This window comes from Pseudophryne corroboree, chromosome 1 (genome assembly GCF_028390025.1).
Source record: "Pseudophryne corroboree isolate aPseCor3 chromosome 1, aPseCor3.hap2, whole genome shotgun sequence".
In the NCBI taxonomy this organism is placed as follows: domain Eukaryota; kingdom Metazoa; phylum Chordata; class Amphibia; order Anura; family Myobatrachidae; genus Pseudophryne; species Pseudophryne corroboree.
The window spans coordinates 613,236,021-613,248,054 of NC_086444.1; the positions used below are offsets into that span (position 1 = coordinate 613,236,021).

Here is a 12,034-nt window from a genome sequence, read left to right on the forward strand (position 1 = left end):
GGATAAGGAGTAATAAGCACTTAACATGTGGTAGTGGTATGGTTACGTCTTCATGCTGTCTCGCATTGCAAAGATGGGAACATAGGGGGTAATTCCAAGTTGATTGCAGCAGGATTTTTTATAGTAATTGGGCAAAACCATGGCCCTCATTCCGAGTTGATCGGTCGCAAGGCGAATTTAGCAGAGTTACACACGCTAAGCCGCCGCCTACTGGGAGTGTATCTTAGCATCTTAAAATTGCGACCGATGTATTCGCAATATTGCGAGCACAAACTACTTAGCAGTTTTAGAGTAGCTCCAGACTTACTCTGCCTGTGCGATCAGTTCAGTGCTTGTCGTTCCTGGTTTGACGTCACAAACACACCCAGCGTTCGCCCAACCACTCCCCCGTTTCTCCGGCCACTCCTGCGTTTTTTCCGGAAACGGTAGCGTTTTCAGTCACACGCCCATAAAACGCCGTGTTTCCGCCCAGTAACACCCATTTCCTGTCAATCACATTACGTTCGCCGGAGCGATGAGAAAGCCGTGAGTAAAAATACTTTCTTCATAGCAAAGATACTTGGCGCAGTCGCAGTGCGAATATTGCGCATGCGCACTAAGCGGAATTTAACTGCGATGCGATGAAAAATACCGAGCGAACGACTCGGAATGAGGGCCCATGTGCACTGCAGGGGAGGCAGATATAACATGTGCAGAAAGAGTTAGATTTGGGTGGGTTATTTTATTTCTGTGCAGGGTAAATACTGGCTGCTTTATTTTTACACTGCAAATTAGATTGCAGATTGAACACACCACACCCAAATCTAACTCTCTCTGCACATGTTATATCTGCCTCCCCTGCAGTGCACATGGTTTTGCCCAATTGCTAACAAAAATCCTGCTGCGATCAACTTGGAATTACCCCCATAGCTCCTAACTTTCCCACAGTCATACCAAAAGTCTGGCAGCGTTGGACAATAGGACCAGCTGATAAATATGTTCTCACGTACAATCTATCTCAGGGGTATGCGGTCAGCATTCTGCTTGTCGGGATCCCGGCTGTCACAATGGCGATGCCGGGATCCCGATGGGGGCACCATACCACCGCCGGTATACCGGTGAGGTAGGTGATTCCCCCTCTGTGGGTATCCACGACACCCATAGAGGGAGAACAAAACTGCACCATGCCCGCAAGGGGCTTTGCTGCGCTCGCCCCCTTGCCGGCATTCTACCACTCGGGATGCCAATGTCGGTATACTGACATCCGGCATTGTGTGAGGCGGTAATACATACCACTCCCCTGGTGTCGGTTTTGGGGTTGCATTCAGCAGGAATTGGAATACTTTTTAATTCCACTTAGTTATGATTCAAATTACGCCCCACAAATTAGTTATTACGGTGATAACTAAAATCCATGTATGTGCTGTCAGTGCAGAAATAATACAGGGTTAATGTACAAATATATGATGTCTGTCAGCTGTGAAAATTTACAGGATTACCTTATATCAGGATAGAATGCCTTCCATCTTGAGCCTGGGCAGCTTGATGCAGGGCGGGTGGAGGACAGAGTTTACCTTGAAGCACCCCGCTCTTGCTTGTCTAGTCACAGCAGTAATGAGATAGCAATGTCAATGCTCAGTTCACGGTGGCATCGGCCTTGGAGTGTGATGTGGAATCTGTCCTGACCCCATTGGTATTAAAAACAAAATGCATATCAGAGTTGAAGCTGCAGGGAATAAGTGATGGGACATTATTCCACAGCGCAACAGCACAAACTAAGTTCTGGTTAAAAGTATTGCTCAAAGGCCCTCATTCCGAGTTGTTCGCTCGCTAGCTGCTTTTAGCAGCAGTGCACACGCTAAGCCGCCGCCCTCTGGGAGTGTATTTTAGCTTAGCAGAAGTGCGAACGAAAGGTTAGCAGAATTGCTTGAAAATCTTTTCCTGCAGTTTCTGAGTAGCTCCTAGATTGCGATCAGCTCAGTCGGTTTAGTTCCTGGTTTGACGTCACAAACACGCCCTGCGTTTGGCCAGCCACTCCCCCGTTTCTCCAGCCACTCCTGCGTTTTAGCCTGACACGCCTCTGTTTTTTAGCACACTCCCGGAAAACGGTCAGTTTCCGCCCAGATCACCCACTTCCTGTCAATCACTCACCGATCAGCAGAGCGACTGAAAAGCGTCGCTCACCCCTGTGTAAAATTGCTTAGTTTTGTGTGAAATTACTTGGCGCGTGCGCCCTGCGGCCCATACGCATGCGCAGAACTGCCGATTTTTAGCCTGATCGCTATGCTGCGAAAAACGGCAGCGAGCGATCAACTCGGAATGATCCCCATAAATGGAACATTCACACAAATGACACAAAGCCATAAAAGGTCTCCAACAGAATTTATTTCTTTTTCTAGATCTGTGGCATTCTGATCTTTTCTAGAAAACTGGTTATAGATTCTAAGTGTCCTTTTTTACCTCCTTTAAAATAAAAACCTATAAATTAGATATTACTAGTGAGAGCTGGGTACCTAACATTACCAACCCTTCCTAAAATGCAGGGGTTATCTTAACCTCTTCAATGCTGAATGGACAGTTTCATAATTTTGAGTGGAGAAGTGGTTAATCTTGCTACAGTGAGAATCCCTGCTTTGGAGCGAAGTTGGAAGCAGACTAGGTTTTGGATGGGGGTCATTGCCCCCATTATATATATTATTCAGATAAAACATACATGCTTACCCTGTTTGCCCTGGTATTATCCATTAAAAAAAACCCTCAACAATTATGCATCAGCAACATTTTCCCTCAATATAATGGTGGTGTGACAGGTGGAATACATGGCATCCTCACATGCTACTGGTCTGAACCAACAATGCTTCATTTGTGACGTGTTATTTTAACTGCTTCATTTAATAATAACTCTGTGGTTCACAAGTTTTATTTTCAAGTAGGTGTAGGTCCATTTATGTGCATTATGCTTAATTTTCCATCTCCCAACTTTCAGACTATAAATAACGGATACCATTTCCCCTGCTCTCATCATATTGTGGTATATCAAATAGTTTTAATTTAGTTACATTTTCCACACATTCTTTTTCTCCTGTACCCATATCAAATCTAAAACACATAGCGGTTGAATCTCTTCACATTTTATATCTTCCATCATTTTAAAAAATTCCACTGTAATAATGGCAATAACATGTTTACCTCTAATTGAGTAACCTTACATTATAACACTCCCACGTCAATCCTGTAGTTGCCATGCCAATTCCTTTTTCAATGCCAACGGCAACAGCCATCGCACACATTTACTACTGATGTGCACTACCTTAAAAAATGTAATCTATATTTTTTCATTTGACTGACCTAGAACTTTAATAATCCATAACACATTTCCCACATAAAGAATTCAATTCAAAACTAAAAAAATCATTTTGGATGAGATTTTTACTGAAATATGATTACAAATTCAACTTACCATTGTCCATTGTTACCTCATGTCAGTGTTCCTCAAGAAAGCTCCATTGGTCCAGCACTGAGATCCCATTACATACTACCCTTTGCCTGATTCTGACAGGCAGTGGGGTTACAATAACCTTGAATTTCTTATTCATGTGTAAGGGAAGTTTATAAGAGCGGGATAATAACAACAATGCTATTAGTTTTGTTTTCCTTAGCAGATGAGATTAGTGAGCGTAATGGAGAATAGTTCCAGCAATACAATCTTCAATTACGCTTTTGCTGCACCATTTTGCAAAATGGTCAGTATGGTCTAATAACAAAGTAGGAGAAGAGAGTAGAAGTCTATGTGGAACAGCATTCTAGTCTGGCCAAATTCCACTCAAAAAAATGGTCAAATCTCCATGCCAAAATGTGGAATGAGTTGAATATTCTATAAATACGTTTTGAATATTTTGCTCATATAGAAAAAGAGATTGCAGAACTAGACCATTGGAGCCATTAGGGCAACACTTAACTGAAGGTAAGTAGAGCTTTTTTATTTTATCTTATTATTGGTTTCCACCTAAAACTATTTCTTTTAGATATGGGTGAAGTTATTCTCTATATTCAAATGGCCTAAGATAGGACTAAACCATTGCAGAAGCCAATAGTGTCCTTGGGAAGACTACAACCCTCCTAAGGGGCATCATAGAGCCCTACACTGCCCTATGGGTGTAATAGGGGGATATGTGGGCTGGGTGGAAGGTTGTGATTGGATCTGGTTCTAAATAATACTGTTCATATTTTTACATAGGAAAAAAGTCAGTAACAATTCATAACATCTTAAAGGCTAAACTTAATTTAAACATATTACCATGTTTAACTGGAATTTAATGTTATGGAATACCATCTATGGGAGGAATTCAAATGTTTGAAAAGTCGGTTGGGTGTCTGTTTTTACCTGTCTATTAGATAGGAAAAAACAGACACCCAACTGACTTTTTAAACAATTGAATATGTGTTGATCCTAGGGCATAATAAAGCTATGGAATACTTCTTGGATTGGACATGTAATCCTGGATCCTGAACTTGGTTGTAGATTTTCTGCAGGGAGCAGTGTATCTCACCAAGAGGCAGATGTGGTAAGCCTTGGAGAGTGATAAAGTGGATAGAAATAAAAGGGGCCTATTTACTAAGACTTGGCTAAAGTGGACGAAGATAAAGTCCCAACCAGCTCCTAACTGCTAAGTCACAGACTGAGGAGCAGATGTATTAAGACTGGAGAAGTGATAAAGCAGTGATAAGTACAAGGTGATAACGTACCAGCCAATAAGCTCCTAACTGTAAATTTACATATTGGAGCTGATTGGCTGGTGCGTTATCACCTTGCAATTATCACTGCTTTATCACTTCTCCAGGCTTAATACATCTGCCCCAGGGTTTGAAAAATGACAGTTAGGAGCTGATTGTCTGGTACTTTATCTCCGTCCACTTTATCTCCATCCAATGTTCAGTAAATAGACCCCAAAGTACCAGCCAATCAGCTCCTAACTGCCAATTTTAAAACACCCCCTGTAACATGGCAGTTAGGAGCTGTTTGGCTTGTACTTTATCTCTTTCCACTGCACCCCCCATCCAAGGCTTAGGACAGCTCGCTCAATGTGAGATAATAGGTTCTAGTCCAGGCATGTCAATCTTGTGGCCCTCTAGCTGTTGTGAAACTACAAGTCTCAGCATACTTGACACTGATCAGCTGGTAAAGTAGGCTCGGACTTGTAGGTTCACAACAGCTGGAGAGCCACAAGTTTGACATGCCCGTTCTAGTCTATAGATCACTTTGTAGGTTGCTAATGACAGGGTTGTCAAATTGGCTTTTTAGTGGCCACCAACATCATGGGGACCTTGATAGCATCTAATGTATTATATCACATGCCCTCCTCCTCAAAGTTTGGATAGAAATGTCTTGAAATCAATACAATAAATGTAGAGTATATTGTGATTCAGCATTTCTTTACTATTTAATACTCTCTTTATTAGCTCTACTTATGAAGCAGTGAAAGAGTAGACAAGTGAGCCAGTGGAAAAGTTGCCCATAGCAACCACACAGTTTTGATGTAACATTTATCAAGTGCATTCTATAAAATTATACGTAGCAGCTGATGCCTCCACTTCACTGGCTCATTTCCCTACTCTTTTCACTGCTTCCTGAATAGATCTCATAGTTATTTTTTTTAAAGAACCAGATGCCAATCTCATACACCATCCACCTAGGCCCCTCTACAAAATTTCTTGCCACCCAGTGGGGCAGTAACACTGGTACATATTACACCACTCCAGTAACGCAAGTTTAAAAAAATACAGGTTTTCTCTCTTGTATACTTCTATATATATAAATATATATGGATATATTTATATATACATATACATGTAAACACACACACACGTACATTGAAGACCAACTTAAGGCCCACTTACGACTTAACCCCTTCTTGTCCAATGAATGTTGCAAATCCCTCTGACAATCAAAGGTTACATGCAGTCCCACCCCATTCATATGTGGCTCTTTAAAATATATTAATTATGATAATATTTCATTTCTTTGGACAGGGGTTTTTAAAAAAATATGGCTGACTGCCAATCACTATTTAAAAACTCAAAGCTGCGAGGCTAGGAACAGAGGTGTTTGTCTTATTAATAAGAAAACACAAGGCAGACAGCCCTAAAAACTCTTTTAAAGAAAATAAATACAATTTGGGACAGTTTTTAGCAGACTGATTTAGAAACCTATCTAGACTGGACTACTCCCCATCAATGCACAGGGTCAGCCTGTGGCAGAGAGAGGGATAATCGCGCCACTGCGCGTACTCTCGTGTGCGTGTTTACACAAACATTTTTAGATATATATTTTTTCATTTTTGATAGAACTTTCACTCCAGCATTTTCAAAGAACCCTCAGGGGTTAACAAATATCCAAGGCTTTTAAGAAAAAAAGCTGACATAATCAAACCACATAGTGGCTATGGATAAAAGGTGAGCTTGTTAAGTCCTCACTCCACCACTCCCACCCTGGTCTCCACCTGTCCTCTTCCCTCCTCAGCCGCTGTCTGAAGAGGTGTGCGGGGCAGTGGAAGGAGAGGTACGTCTCCTTGGGGGGCTCCATGAATTGTCCGAGCTGTTAGATGGAGGGAAGGGTCTATGGGAACGTAGGAGGAAGAGTTCTCCCTGCTCTCGGAGCAGAGCCTGAGCAATTAGCCCCGGAAGAGCATGTAAAGAGCCATTTAGGGAGTCAATCTTGGTTTCCAGGGTCATAATTCTCTTCTCAAGGTCATCATTACGTTCTTGAAGTTCAGACATTAGGTCATACATCACATTCTGTGTCTGTGTGAGAGTCAAAGAGTTATGTTAATAATTCTGTACAGTAAGTTAATATTTAAAATGTTATAATGTTCAAGTGGAAACCTGCAATATATGTTACTGCTATGGCATAACTATTTTCTTAACATGTGGGCTTAAAAAGGCTACTGTTTCCAGTATATTTATCTAGTCACCGCAATATGCCCCATTGTAAAATATAACATTTAGGGCCTAATTCTGAGTTGATCGCAGCAGCAATTTTATTAGCAGTTGGGCAAAACCATGTGCACTGCAGGTAGGGCAGATATAACATGTGCAGAGAGCGTTAGATTTGGGTGGGGTGTATTCAAACTGAAATCTAAATTGCAGTGTAAAAATAAAGCAGCCAGTATTTACCCTGCACAGAAACAAAATAACCCACCCAAATCTAACTCTCTCTACACATGTTATATCTGCCCCCCCTGCAGTGCACATGGTTTTGCCCAATTGCTAACAAACTTGCTGCTGCGATCAACTCAGAATTACCCCCTTAGAGTGGGATGCACCAACATTGAAAATCTTTTCCACAGAATACACATATAGCCAGGGGATGTGCTGCACATGCGTGAGCTTTGTGTTATATAGAGGGACATTACATACATGCAAGTTCGTAGGCAAATGAAGACAGCTAGAGATGGGCACTTACAGGACTTACACACGGAGAGATCAGTGCTTAAATTCTAAGCAATGTGACTAGATTGCTTAGAAGTTAAGCACTGATCTCTCTGTGTGTACCCCCCACAGCAATAGCGATGCGTGGCCCCGTGCGTTGCTATCGCCAGTGCTAGACTGGCCTGCATGCAGGCACAATCTAGCAGGTCACTCATTTCACCCGCTGCGTGAAATGAGCGGCTTGTCCGTCCGTCCCCCTCGCTCAGCACATCGCGCTGTGCTGAGCAGGGGTGTGTGCTGAGCGGTCTGTGTTGAGATCGCTCAGCACACATCTCTCCCGTCAGTACTGGCCTGTACATCCAATTTAATGAAGTGATTCCTTCTAATCACACCTAAAGTGAATACTGGTATCTGTCTATTTATTAAGTGGTCCATCTGCCTCTAGGCACAAAATTATTGCTCCCCTAATTGTATTTTTTTCATCATTGATTCAATGTGATTAAGTTGTACTGCCTGAACGGTGAAGCACATGCTTTGTAAGAAGATGAATAAACAGTGAGTGTCTGTGTCACGGAACATGGCTGATGCAGACTGACGTGAGAAGCCTTGGCTGGCCACATGTTCGCCTGTCACACAATCAGGTAGTCACCAGATGACAGTTTGCGTAGGAATATACACATGCGCTTCTATCTGCTCTCATATTTTTTCCCATAGCTGCCAATGCCGAGAGTGAGCTACAGCTGAAAGTGTCAGCCTGCTTAATGACAAAGTGTCAGCCTGCTTAATGACAAAGTGTCAGTCTGCTTAAGCACAATTAAAAAAATAAAAATCACCCGGTCTCCAGATCCAGGTAATATTGGGGGTAATTCAGAGTTGATCGCAGCAGCAAATTTTTTAGCAGTTGGGCAAAACCATGTACACTGCAGGTGTGTCAGATATAACATGTGCAGAGAGAATTAGATTTGGGTGGGTTATATTGTTTCTGTGCAGGGTAAATATTGGCTGCTTTATTTTTACACTGCAATTTAGATTTCAGTTTGAACACACCCCACCCAAATCTAACTCTCTCTGCACATGTTATATCTGCCCCCCCTGCAGTGCAACATGGTTTTGCCCAACTGCTAACAATTATGTTGCTGCGATCAACTCTGAATTAGGCCCATTGGGGATCATTCCGACCCGATCGCACGCTGCACTTCCTCACAGCCCTGCGATCGGGTCGGAACTGCGCATGCGCAGTGGGCGCATTGCGAAGGCGTGTCGTTGCCCAGCGACAGCCGACGTCACGAACAAAGAAAGCGGTCGCCACAAGAAGATTGACAGGAGGAAGGTGGAACCGGGCGGCACTCACCGTTTTCGAGGAGTGGTGAGTCCAACGCAGGCGTGTCCAGGCGTTTGGAGGGCGGATGTGTGACGTCAATTCCGGGACCTGCAACACTGGATCGATCTTACCCTGGTCTTCTTTTTCACAAAACTTTTTTTAGCATAGCAGGGCTGCACAAGTGTTCGCAGCCCTGCTATGCAGAAATACACTCCCCCATAGGCGGCGTCTAGTTGATCGCACGGGCAGCAACAAATTGCTACGTGCGATCAACTCGGAATGACCCCCATTGTCCAAGCACTTGTGGCACTACATCTTCCAGTTTGTTATGCCTAAGTATACACATGGGCTCCAGAGCATATTATCACTTGTAGTGCCTATTATAAAAATAATAGTTGGAGTGTCCTCACATTACAAAAATATTCCAGTTGTGCCCCGTTATAAAAATAATAAATATTGCTGCACTAATAATAAAATGATTACTGCCCTATATTTTACAATCAAATGTTGCCTGGAATATTCTTGTTATTTGCTCTATGTATTTTTTTTTATAACAGTGGCACTACTATTCATTATTATTTTTATAACAGGACACTACACAAGTATAATTTTTATAACTGAGGGATTCATTTAGCAAGGGGGCAACCTTTTGTAGTGCACACTTATGGCTCTACAAGTGAAAGCAAGCACTCATGCTCATGTGCATGTTGGCGCTGGTAGTTCTACAGACTGCAGTAACACATGGGCTGTCTGTGCGTGTAGCCATTGGTACTACTACAAGTTCTTGCATTCAACATTTCTCTGGTACCCAATGTCTAGGGGTACAAGAAAGTTCCCAGTGCTACTTAGCATTGTAATGATACTCTCTAGGTGTCAGGGGTAAAGGAATGGCCCTGATGTTAAGTAGTCCTACTTTGGAATGTGTAAAATGTTTCTAACAAACTCGCAATCAGCCATGATCTTTTAATTAAAAAATCCCTCACCTTGCCACCCTTACAGAAACCTAACTAACCTCAACTGATGCAACAGTACATCCCTTGCAGCTCTCTGCTCCAGGGAACACTGTGTCAGACAAGGCGGTAGGGTAGGCATTTTACTTTCTCCAAGCTGCATGTTCGGAGTCATATCCCCCTGGACCCTCCCTCTCTTTGTCTTCTTTTTAAGTCTACACTATCTATTTTATTCTCTACACCTTTATGTTTCTCTCATTTATCACCCCCAAGGTCCAGTTTCTCAATTTCTTGCCAACTTTGCTGCATGGTTATTTGCTATTCTTCGAAATGTCTACTTTCATCCTAGGTTATTTCAACATTTACATTAACAAACCTAATGGGACTAGGGCAGTGGTTCCCAAACTGTGTGCCTAGGCACCCTGGGGTACCTCGAGACACTTGCAGGGGTGCCTTGGATTGGCGGTAAAGAACCAATTCAAATATCTATGGTCAATTTAATAGGCAAAACCAGTGCTGGTGTCTTCCAATAATAAATGATGTGGGCAATCAGAAGTGAATCCTGTCCCTCACCACATAACTGAACCTAAGCATGACATATAAGCTCATTTTACTTAATGACATTTTTTTTTCTAAATTTCTCAATAAGAAACTTTTGGCCTAGGGGTGCCATGAAAAAAATTCTGATACTCTAGGGCGCCGTGACTCAAAAACGTTTGGGAGCCACTAGACGAGGGTATTTATGTACTAAGCCTTGGAGAGAGATACAGTACCAACCAACCAGCTCCTAAATGCCATGCTACAGGCAGTGTTTGAGAAATGTCAGGAGCTGGTTGGTTGGTACTTTATCTCTGTCCACTTTATCTCTCTCCAAGGCTTTCTTTCAACTTCTACTATTGGACTTTATCTCCCACGCACTGTGATGGACATTCCCTTGACATTGACTTCTACTTCTACTATAGTTTCTTGCTTTCTCCATATTGGTTGTTCCAGTTTCTGCCAAAATTTTCCTTTCCTTCTGCCTTACCTTACCTTTGACCACATTTATGGGGATAGTAGTGTGCCTTCTAGGCTGTTTCAGCAGGGTGCTGCACCCTGCCCATTTTTCAAATGTGAAAAAGCACCCCGCCCTTTTTCAGTGCACCCTGCAGGACCATAAATCACCCCCTTGTATACAGAATGCAGCAGTCAGAGTGCATGTTACAATATAGTTGTCTACTCCTTGCTCATCTTTGAAATTGGAGCACAATTTCTATCCTTAGCGAACTGGATGGCAGAGGAGGGACTGTAAATGACATCACTGCTGTGGCTGCCTGCATAACACAGCGCTCTGATGAAGAGGGAAAGAACAGGGTAAGCAGTGAGCATGTACTGCTTACAGTATTTCCCTAGTAGAACAGACATTTTTTTTTACCTATATATTTGAACCCTCTGCTTAACTTTTCTGTTGTATAACGCATAACGAATTATAACCACTTCAGCACTGGAGGAGACATTTATTATTATCTACTTATTATGTATTTGCTACAGCCAATCTTTCACAAAGACTGGACATCTAAGGTATGTTTCTCAGTACAGATGTTGGGTGTTACATGGGTGTCCTATATGTATGTATGTATGTATGTATGTATGGGTAAAGGATATATTAAAGGGAAAATGTATGTACAAAAACGATAAACATTTGCGCTATGCTTTATGCGCAAAGCGTCATCAAAAATGTGCCCTTCGAAATAAAATAGTGCCCTCCTCAATGACCTGCACCCTGCCCTAAAAATATCCTAGAGTGAACACTAGGGATAGTGCATCCTGCCCCTGATCAGGCTGCCTTTTTCTACAACAAAACTCACTTCAGTCCTAGACAATGCAGTTCCAACCACAACATTTGGGTGGAGAAGAGAACAAGTGGAGAAGTTGCCCATAGCAACCAGTCATCTTTGGCATAGCATTTATCAAGTATATTGTATAAAATTATAGGTAGAAGCTGATTGGTTTCTATGGGCAACATTCTTTACATGGTCTCTGATGAGTCAAACCTCAACCAGGCCACACCAAGCAGAAAAGCCACATACAAAAGTGCTCCCACACTGCTTAGCACCACTGAAGGAAATCTTGCTCCTATGTTGACTTCTTCCACTATTAATATCTTTTCATCTTATAGCACTGCCCTTTCAATTGCCAAGCAAACATACGTCACTCCTTAAATATTCACCAACTCCTTAAATATCCACCCATCACTTTCAATTCGCTTCCCTGCCCACCTGTACCTTCCTCCCTTACAGCCCACAATTGTCACCTACTTCAGAGACAAAATTGATACAAGATATGTTCCTCCAACTTTTTCATACGGGCCCCATCC

At 42.4% G+C, this 12,034-nt stretch overlaps 1 protein-coding gene across 4 annotated transcripts in view; it reads right to left on the reverse strand.

Moving 5' to 3' along the window:
• Positions 1–4,822: 4,822 nt before the first annotated feature.
• The window catches only part of LOC134902689 (small conductance calcium-activated potassium channel protein 2-like), a 253,127-nt gene continuing 245,915 nt past the window's right edge, over positions 4,823–12,034 (reverse strand). For all 4 annotated transcript variants that reach the window (XM_063914408.1, XM_063914409.1, XM_063914407.1 and 1 more), the window contains one exon: positions 4,823–6,780. In XM_063914408.1, coding sequence (XP_063770478.1) covers positions 6,496–6,780 — 285 coding nt within the window. In that variant the 3' untranslated portion in view covers positions 4,823–6,495. The remainder of the gene's footprint in view (positions 6,781–12,034) is intronic.